The 24,020-nt window shown below is 36.6% G+C and overlaps 2 protein-coding genes across 6 annotated transcripts in view; one reads left to right on the top strand and one right to left on the bottom strand.

Annotated features, from left to right (window-relative positions):
• The first annotated feature begins 5 nt into the window (after positions 1 to 5).
• SGTB (small glutamine rich tetratricopeptide repeat co-chaperone beta) lies at positions 6 to 22,738 on the top strand. Its single transcript, XM_007438339.3, has 11 exons — positions 6 to 237; positions 7,336 to 7,457; positions 11,887 to 11,990; positions 12,937 to 13,006; positions 14,213 to 14,312; positions 15,929 to 16,033; positions 17,836 to 17,974; positions 18,072 to 18,134; positions 18,770 to 18,807; positions 21,024 to 21,107; positions 21,723 to 22,738. The coding sequence occupies exons 2-11, from the start codon at positions 7,358 to 7,360 to the stop codon at positions 21,832 to 21,834; spliced, it is 915 nt and encodes a 304-aa protein (XP_007438401.1). The 5' UTR covers positions 6 to 237; positions 7,336 to 7,357; the 3' UTR covers positions 21,835 to 22,738.
• The window catches only part of TRAPPC13 (trafficking protein particle complex subunit 13), a 47,394-nt gene continuing 33,783 nt past the window's right edge, over positions 10,410 to 24,020 (bottom strand). The window contains exons 13-14 of one of the 5 annotated variants that reach the window (XM_088130408.1): positions 12,431 to 12,524; positions 10,410 to 11,064 (exon numbers count right to left, since the gene is read on the bottom strand). In XM_088130408.1, the coding sequence (XP_087986534.1) occupies positions 11,000 to 11,064; positions 12,431 to 12,524 (159 nt within the window). In that variant the 3' untranslated portion in view covers positions 10,410 to 10,999. Of the gene's footprint in view, positions 11,065 to 11,842; positions 11,981 to 12,430; positions 12,525 to 24,020 lie in introns of those variants that run through there. The other 4 variants (XM_088130411.1, XM_088130409.1, XM_088130407.1 and 1 more) reach the window with 4 other exon arrangements.

Genomic DNA, 24,020 nt, shown 5'->3' with positions numbered 1-24,020 from the left:
GCGACTTGGGCGAGCGGCGGAGTCACTTCCGCCGGTCGGGGCTCGGCGCCGCGCGCCCTCTACAGACTCCCGCGCGCGCCGCTCACGTTTCTGCCCGGCAACGCCACGGGAGTCCGCGAGCGAGCGAGCAAGCGAGCGGCGAGGAGAAGTTTGCTGCGCTTGGACACCCCGCGCGATTCGGCGAAGGAAGGCGACCGGCCCACTCGACCACCCATTACCCTACCTCCCTTGGGCACGGTAAGCGACTGCCGCTGGGTTTCCCTGGGCGTGGATGGGTGCCGTCCGCCGCGGCGGTGCAAGAGGCTGCCGCCGCCGCCTTTACCTATAAGGCTGAGTGGGACCCGCACCCGGCTCCCCGGTTGCTTGTGAGTCCTCGGGAGCCATCTCTGGTGACTGGCCCGGTCCAGGCAAGGCAGCCTTGCCTCGCTGAGCCCGCACCCAGCCCCAGCTGGGCCGTGGTCTTTCCCCCTCCAGCCTCCTTGAGAGGAGGGCTCAAGGACTGGAGCCCGCGCCGGCTGCATCTTAGGACTGAGAGGATGGGATGGAGAAGATGGACGAGCGGAGCTGTTCGGGCCAGCATTTCTGTTCGAGCGCTGCCGGGCAGGTTTCCTCCTGTGTAAAATGCGGTCGCTCTCATTTTACGTGCTCAGACCGTTAAAGCTGCCCATCTCCGCTGGTTGTCTCGTGTGGGTCCCAAATTCGAAAGCGCCTCCAAGGTGTAGCATTTCAAAGATCAGATTGGCCAGTTACATAACCCCATAAAGCACATAGCTGTGGTTGGATCGCACTGGATTTTCGAATGGGCTGTGCCATCATTCAGATGAAATACGCTCGTTTAATATTATTATGTGGCAACCGCTTCTGCCTCCGGTGGGCCATGCCGCTATTAAAGCAAAATATGTTTATATGGCAGCACTTGTGTTTCCGTTCTCGCAAGCGTCCAATCATCGCTTCAGCAGTCTCAACAAAAACGTTTTTAGTATTTTCAGCATTAATTTCAGTATATGTAAAATTTATTTTTCAGGATAAAATGTGGAAAATATTATAAGAAAATTGAGAGCCTTGGAAGTTGGGCTAAAATACTTTCTTGAAGTTATGTAATTCTAATACATAGAGGAGATGCTGAATGTAAATGAAGCTCTGACTCAGCAGTGTGCCACAACTCACAAGTTTGTTTTGAGGTCACTGTGTTCTAGATTTCATTATGAACTGAAGGTCTGTGAAAAAGTTGGGTTGCTTATAAATAAAATAAAAAGTAAGACGTTTTCATGGGTGCTCACAGGGAGGTCAAAGGGGCGGTAAGTTATGCACTGTGACATCATCATGCAAATGATGTGAATTCGTAATTTGTGTTATTTTTGTGAGTATGCATGTGGTGTCTTTGGGATGTCTACGGATTTTTTGTTTTTCCAAATGCATTGTTAAATTAAGCCACATAATTCATTTTAAATGACACTGAAAGCAATTCTGAATTTGCAATCAAAACTACAAAAAACAAAATTACATAATTACAAAGAATAAGGGGACAGAAACCTGTTTGGAGAAGTTGAGTTCACCCATTGTCATAGAATATGCTTTTGGTTCAGTGTCTGAGGCCAGCAAGGGCAGTGCATGGTTTGTTTTAGTTTTGAAGTTTATTAAACATTTAGATTGTACAGCTTCTAGTGCACAAATATCCACGTAAGTGCAGCACTATGTACCATACAGCAAAACACTTAGCATTTGATATCCTAAAACAAACTGCTAATGCCAAGTGGTTTGTTTTAGGTTATCAAATGAAATTAAAACTATGGTTGGTTGTTACAAATAAAAGAGAATATACTATGTAGTTCAAGGTTGAACTGTGGAGTCCTTGGGGTTCTCTGAGCTTGGTTGTTTTCTTGCAGATGTTTCATTACTGGTCTAGGTAACATCTTCAGTGCTAGAAGGGGTGTGATTTGCTCCCTGTTTATATACAGTAGCTTGCCCTGTCAATGTTGGTGGGGATGTTGTTTTCTCCTTGGTAATTCCTTGATTAAGCTGTTTACTGCTTGATCATTTGTCTGGTGTTGATCCTGGTGTTGATCCCTGTTTATCTGGGTGTTGATTGCTGGTGAGGGGTGTTCTGGTCTTTTTGTTTCCTTTTTAACTTTTTATTGTCTCTTTTGAATGGTATGTAAATGTTTATGTCTATGTGCCTGTTGATGGCTGACTTGTCTGAATACCAAGCTTCCAGGAATTATCTTGTGTTCTTGGATTTAGCTTGGTCTAAGATGCTGACAGTTTCCCTGCTGAAACTATGGTTGAGTCTGTCCATGTGTTGTGAGATTAAGGAGTTTTCATCGTGTCTTCTGACTGCTAGTTGGTGTTCATGGATGCACTCTGCTAGTCTTCTGCCTGTCTGTCCTACATAGTGGCTGTTACAGTCCTTACACCATATGTTGTAGATGAGTAAATATAGTCAAAACCGTGTTGTGTGTATGTGTGTATAAAATGATGTACCAAGATGGATGAATCACCACTGCGTCTGGGTTGTGCAACAAGTCATTGTGTACATAATGTGTGAATATAGCAGGAGTAATAATGGAGAACCCAAGCAGAGGCAAAAGGAAAGAATATGTTTTTGGTTTAAGTATTTATGTTTATTTTGTAAATTTCTAATCAGAAGTATATCTGTTGAGTTTAGTAGGGTTTACTCCCAAATAAGCATGTTTAGGATTGCAGTCTTAAATTCCCTAGATTATTGGGCCAAAAATGTCATTGAAAGAGTGGGCTTGGAAGGAAACAAGATGATGTATTCCGGGAGATAGTCACAGGCATAAGGAGCAAGCAAGAGAAAAGATGAGGGTGGGTGGGAGGATGATGATATTTGAGGGAATAGAAAAGTTTGTATGATTGCCAGTGGCAGAGCTGGAGAAATGCAAGGATACATGTAGGATAGAGAAAAATAAGTGGCAGGACCTGTGCCACAAGTAAGGATAAGGAGTTTTTCTGGATCCATATTGTCCAACACAGTGGCAGCTTATATGTTTGGAACTGACAGGGTTCCTATTGTAGATTTAATTCTTTTTTTCCCCTTCTCTACCCACTGCCAATATGCAATGAACCTGAGGCCTGACTAGAATGTAAATATGAACTGGGGTAATGTGGTGGCTGTGGAGTTGGATTGTGAACCAGAAAGCTAAAATCTGTTTGAGAAAAAAACTTTTAGAAGTTCACTGTTCACTTTTTTTCATAGCATTCCACATGTGGCAAAGATCAAGAAATCATAAACTGCTTCCATATTTTTAGAATAAGAAAAAGAAGTTGGGGAAGGAGAGGAATTAGACCCAGAAACAAGTGGGTGGCATAAAGTAAGACATTATCCCACTGCACTGCAGAATAAAACAAAGACAGTACAGTCAGCAGGACACTCAAACTACCCTTCTCTCTTCTGTTCTATATTACAGTGTACAATAACCTGTCCATGTATATAGGTTTTGTTCTGATTCATAGAATCATAATTGGAAGGAACCACTTAGGTCTGTCTCAGCATAAGATGGATCCAGATACTCTTATAGAAGTCTGAGTGATTGGCAGTAGATTGTTTACAGCTAATTTTATGATAATTACATTCCCCAAATTATGTGATTGACAAGAAGAATACTTGGAATAACCCAGAGTAGATTTGATGGTAGAAAAACAGTAAATTCTAGTATTCAAAATAAATTCTTGGTGCTTAAATCTTTGGAGGTCTGGCACTTTTCATCTTATATGTATGCATTTTATACCTGGTAATACTTGATGAATTTGGGGATTCTAGTAAAAAGCAAAGCAAAGCATGCAAGCCTCAAGTGTACCCAGCCCTGGGTTATGTAACAGTGTATACTCAGAAATTCAAACAGACAAGTTTAGTTATTAGTGCCAATGCAAAATAGGAAATAAGGACCAGAAGGGAATCAGAAAAAAACAAAACAAAACAACCCAGGTTGGATATTGATACATTGATTAGATGTGTCAAATTGATTAGACTTGTCAAATTAAAAACAAATAGCCCTTCAAACGTGTGTACCAGATTTCCAGTCAGGACAAAATCCAAGTTTAGGCCCATGAATAATAACCCTGACATTGAAACATTTGAAAAAGTGATATTCAGAGAAATTGAAAAGAACTATTGATAGATACTGGTATAATATAGACAGGAAATTAGTATTCTTTAAAGTATAACTGGTAACTATGGTGTTATTTTTAAACCAGCAGAGAAGGGGGGATATGGTAGAATGTAGAAATAAGGTTATGAAATAACTCATTTAATTTTTTAATTAATAGAATATTGAATTAATACTAGCTAAGAAGTGATGCAGATCATTAGTGTTAGGGCTGAAGCTGATGAGGTATAAAACAGGGATTCTCAGGCTTGACAGAACCTTTGTGTAAACATTGAGCAGATGTTTGCCAATCTCAAGGCTGGGAAGAGAACAGCCAAATGTCCTTTTGTTCAAAAGTGGGGAGGAAAAGGCTGATGATTTAAATTTTGGAACAGACATATATTTAGGCTTGATTCTTCTGCACTAGGCAGGTCCATGTGTATATGATTTCTCTTGTCTGCAATGAAACAACTATACTAAGCTGTGTTGCGTCTGTGAGATTCCAGCATAAGCAAATTCCTGATTATGGATTTAATGTCTGGCAAGTCAAAGTTTATTGCCATGCCTGACAATAAGTTTGATAATCATAATTCAAGAAACATTAGGATATATACATGGGGGAACTTTTGCTTCCCTTATAAGCCAGCATTTTATAATTTCCCAAGATACCTAAACTGGGAGACCACCTCCAAAATGGCTTATTGTCTCTAATGTTGCTTTGATTTTGAATTATTAACTAAGTTTTCAGATTGTACTCTACTGCTTTAGTGAAAAAATAACTTCCTACCTAAAAGATGTAAAAAAAAAACTAAATTAACATAGTAGAACATGGTTGTATATAAAATGAAACAGGGTCTGGAGAAAATGGTCAGGGAAGAGCTTTTCTCCTATTTTCAAAACACTTGGACCATCTAGTGAAGCTGGTAGGAAATTTAAAACAGAGAAAATGAAGCAATTATTCACACAATGTGTAATTTACCTGTGGAATTCATTACCATAGTATGGTGTGATAGCTACCAATTTGAGTAATTTTAGAAGGGGGTTGGAATTGTTCTCACAATACTTAACCACCTGCAAAGGTCAGCCATTTGTTGCATGTCTGAGCATTTGTGTCATCAGTGAGATATATGCTGTGTCTACTGCACTTAGACCTAAAAGCCAACAGTTTGCCACCTTTGTTGACTTCAGAGTGATGCTTGACTCTATTTCTTGTGACTAGCTATGGTTTAAACCAGACACCACCTCAACTGATAAGCACCTTCTGTTACTTTTCTATAAGTTACTTTGTGGGTATGATACAATTGAGCCTTTTTTTCTTTTTTTAATCTATTTTGACATTTAGGGATGTTCTCCAGGGTTGTGTTCTAGCTCCCATTTTGTTTAATATTTATATTAATTCCCTCAGCAATTAAAATCTATAGATACTTTGGCTCCCAAACTGCATAATAGGCATCTCCCAAATTTCTATATACAGATGATGCTGTCACTTTAAACATGCATTGGTCTTAAGAGAGCTATCATTGCCTTGGTCCAGCATTGATTTAAAGGAGCATTTGATGGTTAATTATCAAAAAACTAAAGTAATTGTCTTTAAACAAACCAAAATTTTAGTTAGATTATTAATGGTTACCAGACAGAACAAATTAAATTGTTTATGTATCTTGGGGTTAATTCCAGGCAGATGCTAGAAGGGACTCTGATGCTGATTATGTTGCTAATTTGGCCCAAAGAACTACCAAGCAATTTTACAGTATCATTATTCACAAGGCAATAGGTATTTATCTGTAGTCATTAAACTTTGCAGACAAAGGCCTTCATGCAACGACTATTTGGGGCAGCTGTCAATCCATAATCTAATTTCAGTCCACTGAGATCTGTTCAATCTAGATTTCTCAGGTTTATTTTTGGTACTCCCAAATGTGTGTCAAATGCAGCTAAGGCTAGAAACAGGGCTGATTAGAGTAGAAACAAGAGCCTGGTAATATTTAATTATTGGCTTAAATTCATTTATTAGCCCATTGGGCTTCTTTATTCTGTTTTAAATGATTCCTTTCAACCTATTTTAAGAAGTCTCTTAAGCAGAAACTATTTTCACGTGGTCTTTTTCAGACTATTTTATGTAATATTGGCTGGTCTTAGGCAAAAAATTTGATTGCCCGACCATTATTTGAAATTGAGTTGCAGTATAATTTGAACAGATTGTCCAGCTTTTGTGCCATACCAAAAACAGAGAAGCATGGCTCTCCAGCTTTACTCACAGACTTACTCAAACTATCAGTGGACCTTTACTAAGGGTGCTATAATGTCCTTCCTTTGGCATTGTCGCAGGGCAAATACTGCAGTGCTCATGGCTCTTTGTCTCTGCCCATGTTGCATAAAAGAGGTAGAATCAATTACTCATCTTTTTTTACATTGTAGGTTTTATACAATATTGAGCCAAAACTTTATTTTTTCCCTTTTAGGAGCAATCCCTGGTCAATCAGGTATCTTCTGTGTTGCTTGTTGATAATGGTTCTCATGCAACATATAATGCTGCAAAGTTTTGTTATTTAGTCCCAAGATTCTGGCAGGGGATCCATAGTGGAAAATAAGATGGATTGCTATATATTTGTTTTTTATTTGTTTCCTCCTTTTCTTTTACTATATTTTATTTGCTGTCTTGAGGCCATAATACAGTTGAATTCAATGCATTTGTGTTTGCTTCTTCAGATGAAAACATTTCATGCTGAAAGGTGGGTTCAGCCAGATGAGTTTATGCCCAGATTAGATCTGGCTTCTTCAGCCCACAGATGGCAGGAATGTGAAAGGGCAGATCCAACTGTGTGGATTAAGAGAATGTTATAAAACTTCTAGCAGTCTGTTAACTTGTAAACAGAATCCCCAGGATGAAAGAAGACTAGTTGCTTCAGGCTCCTTTTCTTATTCTAACTATTGAAGATGGAGAAATGGGAAACAAAATTGTTAAGTAAATCAGTGATTTACATAATATTTTTAATTACATTTTTCTTTGAATTACTGTTTCTATTCTACTTTAAGGTTAATAGGAATAAAATAATATCTAAAAAGTTCTTGTCCTTTTTGAAGAAAGTACATGATTTTTAAAAGTCACTGAAAGCTTTCCTCAAAAAAGAGATTTTCAGATACAAATCTTTTTCAGAATACAACTCCTACATCGGTGCATTTCTTCGGCATTAACTATGTTTTGGTTGTCCTGTTTTTTATGATTCAGGAAAACTTTGCTAAACTTGAAAATGTCTTCTGTGAAACACCTTGTTTATGCCATCATCCATTTCCTGAGAGAACAGAGTCAGATGGATACTTTCACTTCAGATGAACAAGAAAGCTTGGAAGGTTTGTGGAAATGGGGCAACTTGGTATCTAAATGAAATATTGCTATTAAGAGGTGTTAATACTTTATTGACTGTATTTCATAATTATAATTTCAACCTGTTCTAAAGTACTTCAGAGTCCCTTAGACACTTAGTCATACTTCAGACACTCTTTAAAAAGTACAAAGAGTGGTGGTGGTGGGGGGGATCAGAAAGATTGTTCAACATGGTCAGTTTTCCCTTTCAGTGCATAATCATAGAGGAATGCTTGATGTTTCAGAATGTGTACCCAGTTCACACAGAGAATTATTGTGGTAGGCAAGAATTCACAAACCTATCATGGATTTAATATTTAGGATTTATTTATAGGAACTGGTGAGGCTTAGCTTTCTATTTAACGAAGGGGAAGATACATTATTTCCTGCTGTATGTTTAGACCAGCCTTTCCCAACCCAATTGCCCTTTAAATGCATCATGATTGTAAGTTCCAGAATTCCCCACCAATATGGGAATGCCTTGTGATGATAAAAGATTCATCTGTCAGTTGCTTCTGTATTGGATTTTCCATGGTGCTTCTTACCAATGAGTTAGAGTCGTAATGACTGCATAGAAAATCCATGCAGTTTTCTTGGCAATAATATGGAAGTAGTTTGCCTTTGTCATCTTCCAAGATATATATTTTTTTTATTGTCCAGGCTAGCCTACAGCCCCAGGATGTTGCAGTGGTTTCCCTTATGAGTACTAACCAGATCCAACTGATTTTTTTGAGACCAGCTAAGGCCAGCTAGATGCTACCACCTCCTGCTTAGCAGAGTTGAAAGATTATTGTTGCACCCATTTTAATGAAATTATGCTCATTCCATTAATAAACAACTTTAATCAGTAAGAGTTCTTTCTGTCAAGTTCGACTCCTGGTGAATACATGGACAGCATGATCATAATGCTGCTGGCTGTAGGCTAACAATTGTGCTGATTTGTTAAATATATTATTTCTTCTACCATATGTTAAGCTACTCTTGCCAGCCAGACTGTAGGTATTTTGGAATATAGACATATGATTGAGATTGTGAAGCTTATGTCTGAACAAATTTTGTTTACTGCTAAGTCTAGATAATTGAATCTAATTTTAAAATATTCAAATAAAATTACATTTAGGGCTATTGTTGGTTGAAGTAATGAGGGCACTTTGCAAGCTTTGAGATCTGCTTAACATATATATGTGTTATGTTATTAGCAAAATGTTAATACTTCTTTGAAAAATATATAATGAATTTAATATTTAATTAAAAGTCTGTTTTGGTATATTGCTTAAAATGATTTTAAATGTTATTATAAAACATTTCTTTCTTATCAAACGAGCAAAAACACATCACTCCTTAGTGATTATAAATAATTAAGAGGACTGAAAATTCTAAGCCATTTTCATAACTTAGAAATTTGCTGAATATCTCATAGAAGTCACACAGCCTCACCTTTTTAATTCGTATTGGCTTAGCATAACCCCAATGTAATAACTGAAACTATTGTAGTTTCCTGCAATATATCACAAAACCAGTGTGGACCGAAGCTACACTAACCTGGATTCGCACATCATACTAAGCCACATTGTGGTTTGTTTGATTCTGGTTTAGCATAAAGTATGAGCCAAGTCAATTATAACCTATTCAATAAAACTGTAGGTAAGGAAACTATAGCTTAATGAAATATGGAAATCCAAGGTTGAAGTTTACATTTCCTTACTCAGGAGTAAGTTCCATTAAAATTATGGAATTTCTACATAAACACAAAGTTTCTTTCCACTATATACTTCCTTCCTTCCTTCCTTCCTTCCTTCCTTCCTTCCTTCCTTCCTTCCTTCCTTCCTTCCTTCCTTCCTTCCTTCCTTCCTTCCTTCCTTCCTTCCTTCCTTCCTTCCTTTTCTCTTCTGATGACTTCCCCATTTATTTTATTGGGGGAAGAGAACCTGTTTGGTAGCTGATTACTTGATAACTAGAACACGCTTGATCAGACAGACAGGAGTTGGTTCCATAGAAATGGTTCATGGAAATGAGGTAGGAAAACAGATAAAAAGATCTGCTGAATAGATCACATCAAGGAGAACCATGGGGAGGACAGAAGTGAAATTATTGAGATCTGGTAAGGAAAAAAAGTGTATTTCATGCAGAAGAGGAAGGGTTGGTAACCATTTAAGGAGACATGGTGCAACAGGGAGTAATCTACTTGGCAGTGTAGGTAAGGAAGGCTTACCGAAATTTTCTTTCAGATGATTTTTTTTTACATTTTCTTATGTGTGTATATGACAATTTTGAGTTGCCTGATGCAGAATTTGATGGGCAACCATTCCTAGTGTGAAGCAATGAGTCTGAAGCAACATTGTGAGTGGGAGACTGTGAATGTGGATGGGTGTTTTTCTTTTGCCATATTGTGATTTAGTTGCTTTTCTGTCAAATGCTTTTTGGCAAGAGAATATTTATTTATTTTGCATATATCATAGGCCTGTTAAAAATATTAATTCCACGTTGAGTCTGGAAGTCAAGAAGCATCCAAGAAATAAAAGGATAGTCATTTGTTTGCACAGTTAGCAATTTCTATAAAATAACAAAAATAATAAATAGTTTTATAGAGTGGGTTATGTTTGAAAATAACTCCAGGCTTAATCGTTTCCTTTCCTAGTTTAAAATTAATATAGCGTTGCAGACTTGGCAAGTTTGATCTAAATTGAGAGAATCATAGTTAAAATTCTCTCTTAACAATAAATGTTAATCAATCGATCAATAATGTTACTATCCAAAAGTAAAAAGAGGAAAAAAAGATGAGGGGTGATAAGTTTTCAAAGTTTAGTTTTTAAATATAGCATTACATTTTCACTATACAGGGTAATATTGATTGGTCTTTCCATTATGTCTGTTGAGAACCAGTTCATCAGCAGAGTGTGAACACATATTATCAGTCCAAGACTAAATGTGGGATGAAGCTACTTTTCCATTGGAACAAAATAATGATCTTTGCTACATCTCATGTTTGAGAAATAAAAAATTCTGCATATATTGTTTCAAATTTTCAGGATATGACTCAATATCATGTTTAAATTTTATTAAACCATATTTTAAAAAAACTTACAGATATTTGACCAAAATAGGACAATAGTGGTAGAAGCTCATAACATATCTGTAAGAGTCTCCTCTACCATTTTATACATCCAGCATAATGAAGTTACCAGCCAGCTTTTTCTGAACATTTTTTGAAATATCCAGTAAGCATGAAGAAATGTTTTGTTGAATTAGCCTCATGTTAAGGTCATAAGAAAGATATAGAATATTATATATTGATGCAGGCTTTCACGGCCAGCATCAGTCAAATTGTGATGAGATTCTGGGCTAATAGGCCAAGGTCTGATTTTTGGGTATCCTGACATTTTGCTAGCAAATGTGGCTGGCATCTTTAGAGGCAAAGAAACAAAGATCTTTCTCCCTTACACTGAGAAGGTTACAGACCAGACTGGAAATTTTCTGGAGAAGTACAACTTAAAAATGATCTACAAACCAACAAGAAGAATCCATGAAATCATTTAATCACCAAAGATGGCAGAAATCCACTTTCATCATCAGAGTATATCATATACCTTGTAGCTGCAGAGAGATATATGTTGGAATTATAAAACATAGTACTAACACTCGACTAAAAGAACATGAAAGATATTGCCAGTTAGAACAACTTGATAAATCAGTGGTAACTGAACACGTGCTGCTACATAATGACATAACATTCCATTTAAAGGCATGCAGGTACTAGCAATTCTGTCAGATCATCATGCACGGCTGCATAGTGAGGTGTTTGAGATTTATAAACATCCGAACAACTTTAACAAGAAGGAAGAGAGTGTGCACATTAACAAAGACCATATTGGCAGGTTGAGGGCAATGCTTTATTGATCTTTTCTCATTGTTGGCCAAGATTTATTGACTGACACCAGTATTTGATGTCTTGCAGATCCATATCTTTCTAAATTGGTGGTGTGTTCTCTCTCTCTCTTTCTCTCTCTGTCACATTACTTGTTTGATATTGATTTATTTAATTCAATTTAGGTATTGCCCAACTCCAAACTGCCTCTGGGCAGCTCACAATATAATTAAAAAAAAACATAATACAGAACAAAACAAGATGGGATTTGGTCACTCTGTATAAAAACATAGACAAAAACACATCTCACAAGGGGCTCCATCCATCCTACATTCCAGCCTTATTCCAGTTTATGCCCTCCAGATGTGTTGAGTTACAGCATGATAGCTGAGCATTATGAAAGTCAAATCCCCTTCAGGGTATCAGGATGGGAAAGCCAGGTTATTGGTTTTTGGTTTAGTATCAGATAACAATTATGGTATGATGTTTGTGATGCTTATACATATTGATATATGTCACATTATTTTTTAAGATACTTTATTTCTCTCTAGTGGCAATTCAATGTTTGGAGACAGTCTTCAAAATTAATCTAGAGGATACCCGTCTTGCAGTTCCTTCACGTTTGATAGAAATATTTGCAGATTCCTGTCATAAGGTAAAAATTAATTAAAATCCTATCTATATAGAGATTCAAACATTTTAATGTGTATACTTTTTATAGATAAAAAGGCTCCAGTTTGCTACTGAAGAATTGAAAGAATGAGCCTTTTTATAATAGCTGATAGCTTGTTTATAAAATGTTAAGTTATGGTACTTTTGTTGGCCTGGCCCAAAGGTTTATACTTGGCTTATAGTTTTTATCTTCATCCCTTTTGCAATTTATGATAGGTTTTGATTTCATACAGATTGAGAACCATTACTGACAGCTTTGGAAATGTCATGATTTAAAAATATAGTTTGAAATGGGTTTGAGAGCCTGATTTGTTCAAAAATGATAATTGTACATTTGTAGATAAGTAGCTTAATTAGAAACATGTACCTTTCATCTAGATATACCAATAAAAAAAGAAATGTTTATAATTCAGTTTTGTATACCTTGATACAAGCTTTCTGATGTCAGACATCTTAGTTGCACACTGCTGATTAACATTTGAACTAGCTTTAGCCTGCACATTTCCTGCATCCAGATCTGAAAATATAGAGAGAGATGTTTCAAAAGAAGGCAATCAGATTCATTTCTTTTACATACAGAATTATGTAACCGACATTCTTAGAGCTGACTGGATATGATGCAGTCCAGCATGATTTGGTGCATTGCCTACCCAAGTGCTTTTAAAATTAACGTAGTAAATGGAATTCAAGAATGAAAAAGAGGACTTGAATATTGCCAGATTATGATGCTGTTTTGGATAGTGTCTCTGCTCTAAGATACTGTACACTAAAAAAGGAAATTACTTTATAGCATTGATTTCTTACTAATATTACATTATTGACATTCTTGCAGAATAGGCCCCTGTGGCTTGTTTAAGGTCAGTGATATTACTGACCCTAAATAAGGTGATACAGAAAATGATATTTGTCTTTCTTTAAAATACCCATAGAATGAGATTCTGCCTCTCTCAGATTCTTTGCCAGAGGACCTTGAAAAAGCTGACCAGCTCAAGGATGAAGGTAGGAAACTGAAAAGGATTTGAAAAAAGAATCCATTCTGCCATCAGTCATGTAGTTCATTTGTTGGTCATAATGTTGGATAAGCTCATGAATGAATCACAAATGTTCAGACTATTAGTCTTTAATAGATGATGTTGTATGGAATGAAACAGTGCTTTAAATATAATGTCTCCTGGCTGCTGTGGAAGAAACAAAAGACACAAGAACAAAAAATGTGCAGCACAATAGTATAAATGTTTGTTTATACTTAGGGCTGGAAAGGTATATTGCACTGAATTCACATATCATATTAGCCATAATATGACCTGCTTAATTTTGGTTTAGTGTATAGTGCAAAGACTTTGTGGTTTTCAGCCTATGATTTATAGCATGTTATATGAACCCAAAAATCCTTAGTTTTTTTGTTATATGAATCAGGCCTTTATTTCTGTATCCTTTGTCATTTTCTGATATCATTGTCAGCTTTGTTTTGGTAACATCATTTGTTCCCTTTCAGATCATAATACAATATACATCCAGTGTGACTTCCATACAAAATAATGTGGTCATATAAGTTGTTTAGTAGAATACAAATACTAGCTATTTTTGTTGCTGCTCTGATTAGTAATTCCCTGTCCAACTCCCTGCTCAATGCAAAAATACAAATTAAAGCACTTCTGACAGATGGCTATCCATCTTCTGCCTCAGGGCCTTTATTCAAAGGGAGTCCACCTCTGAGATAATTGGTAATTGGTTCCGCTGTTGAACTATTCTTACTGTTAGGAAGATTCATTCAGCTGGGATCTGTCTTTCTGTAGCTTAAATCTGTTATTTTTTGTCCTGTGTTCTGAGGTGATTACCAGGTCTTGTCCAACTTAGGGTAAAGGATATCCCAAATTGCCATATTTATGACATGGCATCTAGATGTAAATCTTTTGATTTCAGCTAGGATACTCTGGCTGTTGAATTGTATTGGATCATTAATTTCTGCCAGTTTTGCAAGGAATGTGCCATCTTGCGTCAAACAAAATTGCAGGAGAGAAGTATTAGTAGTGCCAGTTTGTATAACATTGCTCAAAATAATTTGTTTCTGAAAAGATATTTATGAAGGGTAACCAAACTGGCTTTTATGGGGTGTATTTTACAGCACTCCTGAGGCTGTTGTTCAAAACAGCATTCCACTGATTCAATTATTCATGAACATTTTATTATGATGATTTATTTTAGGTAATAATCACATGAAAGAAGACAATTACGCAGCTGCTGTGGATTGTTACACCCGAGCTATAGAATTAGATCCAAATAACGCAGTCTACTATTGCAACAGGTGAAGTTCATATAAAGCATCTGGATACTTATTTCTGAATTATATTAATCCTTCTCTCAGTATATAACACTGTTCTCCAGAATGCTATGCCAAACTCTTGTTTTTGTTTTGGTCACTACTTTTCTAGAATTTCACTTCTGTATTTATTGCTCTTCTTTAAGTATGCTCAGTCATAAACCATCTTCTCACTTGAAATTTAAGGCCCAGTTGAGATCAGTGGGGCTTTCAAGAAAACTTTACTAGAGTCAGATGGACAAGTCTTAGCTCAGTTTTAGGAATGCGCAGCTATTCAGTTCTGAAGCAGGAAAAATGCTTCGGAGGGCATGTCTGCATTCTTTAAAGAAGCTCTTTCTTTTCCTGGCCTTGCACAGTAACTGTGTGATCCCAGGAAAATATGTGTTTGAGTTAAGGAGACATTAAAGAGTTAGCAACAAGATGCAACAATGATATTGTCATTGCTATTTGATAGATAAGCTATTTGAGGGGCTGACTATCTTGCATGGTTTCTGTCTGTCTGGTATGATTGGGCAGAGATGGTCGCTTTGGGTGCCATCCATTAAACCAGTGTTTCTCAACCTCAGCAATTTTAAGATATGTGCACTTCAACTTCCAGAATTCCTCAGCCAGCATGCTGACTGGGGAATTCTGGGGATTGAAATCCACACATCTTAAAATCACTGAGGTTGAGAAACACTGCATTAAACTATGCCATCTATCAGGACCCATGTAGTACACCTTCTCTGTCACAGCACCTGCCCTCTGGAATAGCCTCCTGATGTTCTGGAAGTCTTTAAAAATGTGGCTATTCTCCCAGGCCTTGGGATAGGGTGGCTGCTGAGCCCGTCAAGTGTGTTTTTTTGTAATATATGGAGGTTGTCTTGTCTGGATACAGAGTTTCCTGTTTTTTATTTATATTTTTAATGTTTTTACATTGTAAACTGGAGTCTGGAATCATGCAGCCTTTATATGAAATAAACTCTAGAGCAGTGTTTCTTAAAGTGTGGTCTGAGGACCCCTTCGGGTCTTCCCAAACCCTCTCAGGGGTCCGAGAAATCAAAATTATTTGCCAGATATTGAAGATACCTGCAAACATTTAAAACAATGTCACACTTCTCATTATTACTTTTTATTAAAAATATAGGGCTTTTTCATGAAAAATATTTTATTTATAACTAATGGGTTTAGTATTGTTATTTTTACATGATTCAATAAATAAATTTTATATGAATGCATCAATTTTAATTTTTAATATGGTAAATATCAGTAAATACAATCCATACAAACAAAAGTACTTTTGGGCTCTTCCATAATTTTTAAAAGTGGGAAGGGGTCCTGAGAGCAAAAAATTTGAGAAACACTGTTCTAAAGGTATTAATAATGTTTGTTAAATGAATGTTAGCATGAACATGTGTTTCCTGAGAAAACATGGAAGGTGACTCTGGTAGACCTTTTTCCTCAATATTCTTCATTCAAAAATCATTTAATTTGGGGGAGAAAACAATATGCAGTTTTTTTCTAAGTGAGATATGTTGATTGTATTAATGGTTGATTGTCAGATTAAGATTAGTTTGTTGACCTTTATATTTTTTGAGCTTTGCTCTTTTTTCACATCGTAGAGCTGCTGCTCAAAGTAAATTGAACAATCACAGTGAAGCAATTAAAGACTGTGAGAGAGCAATCGCAATAGATCCAAAGTATAGCAAAGCATATGGAAGAATGGGGTAAGCAAATTAACTTGTTTGAATCTAAAATTAAAGGAAGTTTTCTTAACAGAGTTCCTACTCCCAAGGTGGGCAGCTTGTTTCTATTCATTGTTACATTCCCTTAGACCATCTACTGACGGTGAGACAGAAGTGGAGCAATAGTGCTGTTAACTCATTCTTTGACTCTCTTTCATTTCTCTCCCCCCTCCATATTTCTCTTTCTCTGGCACTCCTGTTCCTTCTTTCTTTCCTCTGTCTCCCTTGATCTCCCTTTTTCTTCAACGTTTCTAATCTCTGTGGTATTCTTCTTCCTCTCTTCCTGTCTGTTTGTCCGTTGGAATTGCTAAAGGAGGAATATGTAGCTCATCCCAGCAGTCTAAATCATTTCCTCTAAGAGGGAGAAGCTCTAGATATTTAAAATATTTTCCAATACCTAAAATTAATGAATATTTTTACTTGACCACCAAGTAGCTAAAAGATGAATTTGAATTTGCTAAGCTCTTCAAATTAATACCCCTAAAATGAAAGGGCTGTTTGGGTTCCCACATGATTTCAGACTGATATGCTTTGTAATTTTATTTCAATTCAAAATCAAGCAATTTATTTTAAGGTTCTGTCTTTTGTATTTATGAGGCTTGCTGTGTCTGCAGGATTTCATGTATGATAATCAATGCATTTTTAAAATCAAATTTACTTTCAATTTACTCTCTCCTCTTGTAACTGGAGAATCAGCAAACACCAGATCAAAAGAGTTTTGTTTTCTTTTTGCATAAAAGACATAATTATGACAGATTTTAAAATGCCTATGACTTCTTTTCATACTTTAAGCATTGATTTTGCATAATTAAGAAATTAATAAAACATATTCTTTTGCATGACAAGACATTGAGAATGTCCTGACATGAGGTTAATGTTAGTCCATTTAAATGTGGATTTGTAATAATCTATTAATGGAATAGTTCTAGCAGTAGTGTGCTGAAGGTATGTACTATATATTTTTTACATTGTCTGTACTTTACTATTCCCTACAGTGCCTCTATGGAGCCTTCTTGACACTTAGTTAAGGGCCCATTGAGAATTCTCAAGTATGTAGGGTAATAAGTATTTTTAAATTTTGTGATAACATTTGGTGGTTTATATATTGTGGCTTCCAAAGAATAGGGAGAACTTTAATCAATGGCCTGCTTTCAAGTGACCCATTACATTGACCCTCTCTGTTGATGTAAGATTTGAGATTCTTAAAAGTAATGTTTGATCCCATCCTGAGCAAAATGATCAGTTTTGTTCTAGAACATGCCAATTATTTTGTGCAATGGATATATAAGCAACTGTAAGCTTTCTTGCAAACAGAAAAATGTTAAAGTTTACATTATTTCTCAAATACAACTTACTATTTACTAAATGAAAAGTTAGTATGGTATGTATGTAATTGCATGGTAAGCCCACTTCTCATGGCATCCTGCTGCACAGAATTGAAATTATTCACCACTCCTTATTTTCTAAATGTATACAAATGTGTAATAAAATTCTCCTTACATGTGTGATACTATTAGCTACACATTTGCTATATTATATCATTAAAGTTTACATGTATGGTAACACTCAGTGAATGCTACTTTTGGATGCAAAAAGCCCTGGACCCAGGAAAATACTAAAATGTTTATTACTTTATGGCATAATTTTAATGGACTTGCACCCATTCTTTTCTCTATAATTTAAACTGTATTTATATCTTTTATTTAAAAGAATGTGAATTAGATGTAAAAAATACAAATATTTGTTCAGATTTTCCTTATATTGACTCCCTTTGTTCATATTAGATTGGCTCTGACTTCAATGAATAAATATCAAGAGGCCATTAACAGTTACCAAAAGGCACTGGATCTTGATCCAGAAAATGACTCTTACAAATCAAACCTGAAAATAGCTGAACAGAAATCAAGAGACATGTCCAGTCCTGTAAGTTAGCTTTTGGACCATTTGTAATAATACATTGTTTAAATGTTTTCGTTATCCAGTGCTTTTTTACATATAGTTGACATGTATTTATTTTTAGACTGGAACTGGTCTGAGTTTTGATATGGCAAGTTTGATAAACAATCCTGCCTTCATTAGCATGGTAAGTGCACTTAAAATTTATTTTTGTTATTTCTGGGTTCCACTATTTCTCATATTGGTTAACTATTCCTCAGTCTTGTTGACATCATATTTTCCTTTTTTGTGATGATGATGATTAAATTTAAACCCTGTCTTTCTCCTTAATCAAAGCATCTTGCAACTGTAAAGCAAAATACAAAAACACAACAATCAAACCAATACAATTAAGATCAATTAAGACAGTGTAATTGCCCTAAAACCAGGACAATTAAAACTAGTTGAACAGCTAAAAGCCTGGTGAAAGTGTTTTTGATATTTTGCTAAATACTGGGAAACTGGGGATGGGGTGGGGGGAGAGTGTACTTTGTGGGAAAGCATTTCATACCTTGGAGCCACACTTGAGAACACTCAGCTGAGCTTCTGACAGGTGGGGCAACTTCAAAAGGACCACTTATTACTGATGTAAGTAACCAGACTTATAACAGGGCAGTACTGAGATACCATAGTCATTAGATGTTAAGGCTGATTCATTGTTTGTTTCCCCCCCCCCCAAAAAAAGTTTGGCTTTGAAAGTTCAGGTATGACCATTACTCACAGTGCAACTACCCTGGCTAACTACTGGCTTCCTTGCAGCTCAAATTATTTCATCTATTTCAGGCAGCAAGTTTAATGCAGAATCCTCAAGTCCAGCAACTGTAAGTATCAACACAGGACATCTGTGTTGTCACAGAGGTGACAAAGCAAGCGTAGCATAGAGGATTAGGGTGAGCACACATAACTTTCAGGAAACACACCTAGTGCTGAAATTTTACTGAACAATTGTCTTTCTAGTAATGATTTCCCCATTTGTTAGGGTAAGATGAAGAAGAGATTATAGTTCTGCTTTTGAACTCAAGAAGAAAATCTGGCAGTGGAATCTGTTCTTTGGTGGGTCAAAGCAAGAATTATACAGAAGAATTCATATGAGTTTCTGAAATGAAATAAAATGAGTACATGTATTTATTTGACATGGTTTATATTCCACACTTTTAGACTCTAGATAGCTTATAATACTTGTACAAAATATAAATAGTAAACACAATATTCCATTGTAAAAACCATAAAACTTAAAAACACAGCAACTGGATAAATGCATAATAGCCATCATATCTCACTAACACATGCTTCAAGGTTCAGCAGAGGAGGATTTCTGAAGGATAAAAGGAGGAGGGCAATCTGGCCTTTTGGGACATGCTATTCCATAGGGCTAGTTGCAGTTACTGAAAAAGTCTGCTCCCCAGTCCCCACCCCTCTCCCTTCATGGGGAGGGGGGAGGAAATTGGAAGCATCCCTCCCTAGATTGACTGCACAGGATTGCAGATTATTCAGAGCAGATAAGTCTGAGGATAGCAAGAACTTGGGCAATGAAAAGCTGTATAAGTCACCACCAGCACTTTGAATTGTTTCCATAAGCCTATTGCCAGCCAAAGCGTTACTCGCAGCCTAGGTATTATTATGCTAAAATGGCTAGCAAGTAGACAGCTGCATTTTGAATCAGTGGCAGCTTCTAAGTAGTCTTGAGAGGTAGCCTCAAGCAGTATGTGGTAAAGAGGGCCTGAGGAATATGCTGCTCAAAAAATTGTCACATCTGGTGCATCAACTGAAGCTGAGAAAAGGTTATCCTGACCAAAGCTTCCATCTGCTGTTCAAGGTGTGTCAATAGTTTTGAATGCTGCTGGGAGGCCTAATAGGACAAGAAGCACTGCACTCCTTCCATCTAGGTCCTGCCACAGGTCATCCACAAGAATGATCAGTGCTGTTCTGATCATGTGCCCAGGTCTGAAACCCAAAGGAATCTTTAAAATCCACTTCATCCAGGATTTTCTCTAGCCCTTATCTTACTCTCAGCCTTATATAGAAAGGGACAACTGGAGGCCCAGTGGAAGTTGTCCAGTCAAGGGATGGCTTCTTCAAGGTGGCTGGTATAGCCCCTTCTCTTAAAGAAGCATTTCCCATCCCTCAAATCCAGTTGCCTGTTTCTTCCATGTCTGCTTAAATAAATCCAGGAAGAGAAGAAATCCTGCTCATGGGTGGCTGAGTTCATGCTACAGAAGATTCCACAGGTTTAAAACAGTTTCAGAGAACCTTACAATACATTACATCAGCCATGTCATTGAATTCTGCCTCTAATTAATGTGTCCAAATCTGTGCAAATACAAGTGATTTTATCTGCAAAATCCCTTATAAACAAGTCCCAGCGGCCTGAAGTTCTTTTCATCCATCATTGACTAACAGCACGAGTCAATTTAAGCAGAGCTGTGAGACACACAGACATAATAAAGGCGTAGAAATAACTATTTTGCCACCCTTATCAGCGAAGTATTGATTCAAACCTGGGCTCATACCAGTGTTCAGTCATATTTATTCTTCATTTTTTGCTATCTAGAATCTGTAGAATCTCTTCACTCATTTAATCTCTTGGAGCTGTTCCTTAAAACATGGAGCACCCTTGGATCAGAACCAAAGGGAGGTTTGTGGGGGGGCAATCTTGCACAACACCCTTGTTGACTCTGCATTCTAGAGATCAACTAAGTGGATAGCCAAACTAATCACCAGATTGTTAGAGAAATCCTTAAAATGCCTCTTGTAAACTACTTTGATCCATAATGCATCTGAGGTGGACCATCATACTTCCTGCAGAGATCAGAAGTGGTAGCAAACTTCATGGTGAATTTATTAAACTCACACTTGTTCTTATTTGAATTTATGCAAGATAAAATTGTTCGTATTAATATACCTCATTTTCCTTGTAAATAGACTTATAGAGAGCTTTACACTTACTTGTAGTCAGTTATTAAAGAAAAACAAGACAGTTAATAACAATGCATTTGAAAATCTGTATTTCTATCAGTATCATATCTGTTTCTTTTAGGATGTCAGGAATGATGACAAATGCTATTGGAGGTCCTGCTGCAGGAGTTGGTGGTCTCACTGATCTGTCAAGCCTAATTCATGCGTGAGTATTTATAGTTTAATCCATTTGGTTTAACATTTAAGAAAAACCTATGCTTTATGAAGTTTCAAGATGTCGTGTAGGTATTTTCTGGCTGTCAAAATGACCAAATATATTGGAAATAATTTAATGAAGAATTCATAATTACAGTAAGTAAAAATAATATGGTATTTGTTTTGTTTTGGTGTTGTTTTGGTGCCTTTGAGTCAGTCTTGACTCCTGGCAACTGCCTGGGCAAGTCCCTGCAGTCTTCTTGGCAATATTTCAGAAGTGGTTTACTATTGCCTCCTTCCCAGGGCTGAGAATGAATGACTGGCCCAAGGTCATCCAGTTGTATTCGTGCCTAAGGCAGGACTAGAACTCATGGTCTCCTGGTTTCTAGCCTAATGCCTTAACCACTACACCAAACTGGCCCATAGTATGGCATTACATTTCATTTTTCCAAATCAAAGAATTGACTAGGGGCGTTTTTGTTTTTCACTTTTTTTGTTTTTCACTTAGGGTAGTAAACAGAGTAACTTCTGTTTAAATAATATTGTTACTTACGTCTTCAACTATTACACAATAGTGCCTTGCCTTCATTTACTTACTTTGTTTTAAAAAATACATTTTGTGCAGGGGACAGCAGTTTGCCCAGCAGATCCAACAGCAAAATCCAGAGCTCATAGAGCAACTGCGAAACCATGTTCGAAGCAGATCCTTCAGTGGTAGCACTGAAGAGCATTCTTGATTCAAGAGACATAAGTTAAAATATTGTTCTACTAATTCCAAAAGGCATATTGTAGCTTGTAGCAAATATCACCAGTGTAATTCTTCTCAGACATGAGATAGAAAATTCTTTGTGTGTATTCCTTATTGTCTGTTGGAAACAGATCATTGCACACAGATTTGAACATATCATGTATGTTTAGTGATGCCTTTGTATATGGACTATAAGTAGAACTGTTGACTTATTAAAATCTCTGTGTCAGGGGAGCATCTTTATATTAATAAGCAACAGCATGTGGATTTTTCATTCTCTTTGAGAGAATGGATTTTTTGCAGCATACCGTGCATTGAAAAATAACATCTGATGCATGCCAGAGGAATAGAAGACTACTACTTGATGGGCCATCACTCCTGTATAAAGGTTGTGTATAAGTTATATTCAATAAGGTTGTTTCTTGCCCTTCAATATAAGGCTGATGGATACATAAACAATTGTGCATGTCTAATTGGCAATAAACATAAAGTAAAGGGTTCACTTTTGACGAAGTATAGTTGATTACTGGAATTGTTGAAAGAAAGGGCTATAGGCCTGACTGGTTGAATGGCTTCACGATGAGATAATATGGCAGGAGAAAGAAAAGCTATGGGTGAGTAGATGATGGAGAAAGATGGAGAGGTGTGTTTGTAGGAAGTGGGCTAGAGATACGAAGCTGCATATATGATGTAAGAGGGCAGCTAAAGCAAAAGCAGTTTGTAGAATGATTGGTATTGACTAAGTTTGAAAAGAAGTTACAGAGGAATGCTTGATCTTCCATATTGTTTTATAAATGGGATTAACATCCAAAGCTTCTGCACCATGGGGGTGGGGGAAGATGGGAGAAGAAAATCGTGAATCTCATCTTTAAGATGTATGATTAAGCAATGGAGTCTCCACATAATTTGTCTTGGATAGTTAGTAGAAGGATGAAGTTAGAATGAATGCCCAGAAGAGGTACACAGAGGAATGTTAAGAGAAAGCTCCAGAGAATATAGAATGGAGAGAATCTGCATACAGAAACTCTAAAGGACTTTCTTATGAAATGATACCATGTTCTGTATTAATATAGTTTTATATACATGGGATCAACTGTACCTGTCATCTACCTACTTACATAATTCTGGGAGATTGACTGTACATTAGAAATCAATTTAAGAATTTGAGATGGCATACGTTCAGTACATTGCTTAAAACATTGACTAATATATAAAGCTTGGTTCATCACAATTTTATCCCTCTATTATGACTCTGATTCCGCCCCCCCGCTGTTACCTTTCCTCTCCTTTCCTTTCTCCCCCCCCCTTTTAAAATGTGAACAGAATTGCTTAAATAATTTCTGCAGGAATAGATCAGTTCATTCAGGAGAAAGCTTCCAGTGTCACAGTATAATGCTATATTTAGAAAGATTTTCATGGGAGGATATTCTCGAATATTGAGTGGGTGGAAGAACATTGACAGCCTTCTGCTCCATTTACATCATCAGATAGTCTCTGTAAAAAGCAACTGTTTGTTAGACATTTATTTTGAATATACGTGGAGCCACTGAGCTGTCCTGAGTTTTCCACAAAGTTTTGTCTCACCTGTGTTTAACAAGTTTTCTTGGCACTAGGACAGATGAAACTCACTGTATTAAGTGTATAATCTGAAAGTGGGAGGAACTGCTAAGAAATAATTTAGAATATGTTTGTAGTCCAGATGTTAATAATTAATTGAATTAACTTTTAAAACTATTCTAAATTATATTATGTGTAATTAATGTTCTGAAATCATTTGGTAAGTATACTCCAATGCTAATTTAATAATTGCTGCTATAGTGCTTACTGTTGCTAGTCTAATTCTAAAACTAAGATTCCATGGTTGTCTTAGCTACTCCCCTTCTATAAGCATGTGTTAAAATGTCCTGTGTATCCTGATTCATTGTCTTTTCAAATCAAAGTTATGTTGTGACACAGCACTAGCACTTTCATGTTCACAGTGGAGTATTTGCCAAATGAATGCGTATTTCAGAAAGTAACATTTAAATAACAACTATTCACATTCCACTCTTAATTCATTATCTCAGTTTTTCATGGAAGGATAATGGGTCAGTCCTCTGTTATTTGGAATAAGTTTAATAAAACAAATATGCTGTTTTCATATACAGTATTGTCTGTGGTGTTTTCATTCTTTAT

This window comes from Python bivittatus, unplaced genomic scaffold, assembly GCF_059951505.1.
Source record: "Python bivittatus isolate LINGU-HERP-01145 unplaced genomic scaffold, Pbiv_v1 ctg000850_np1212, whole genome shotgun sequence".
NCBI lineage: Eukaryota > Metazoa > Chordata > Lepidosauria > Squamata > Pythonidae > Python > Python bivittatus.
The sequence above is the reverse complement of the archived record's forward strand: the minus strand, read 5'-3'. Positions and strand labels throughout refer to the sequence as shown.

Excerpts from the sequence above, each read along its gene's own strand:
- SGTB (XM_007438339.3), top strand. The coding sequence starts at position 7,358 with ATGTCTTCTGTGAAACACCTTGTTTATGCCATCATCCATTTCCTGAGA. Across the intron at positions 16,034-17,835 it reads AAAGCATATGGAAGAATGGG|ATTGGCTCTGACTTCAATGA; the intron begins GTAAGCAAATTA and ends TGTTCATATTAG. Across the intron at positions 18,135-18,769 it reads ATCCTGCCTTCATTAGCATG|GCAGCAAGTTTAATGCAGAA; the intron begins GTAAGTGCACTT and ends CATCTATTTCAG.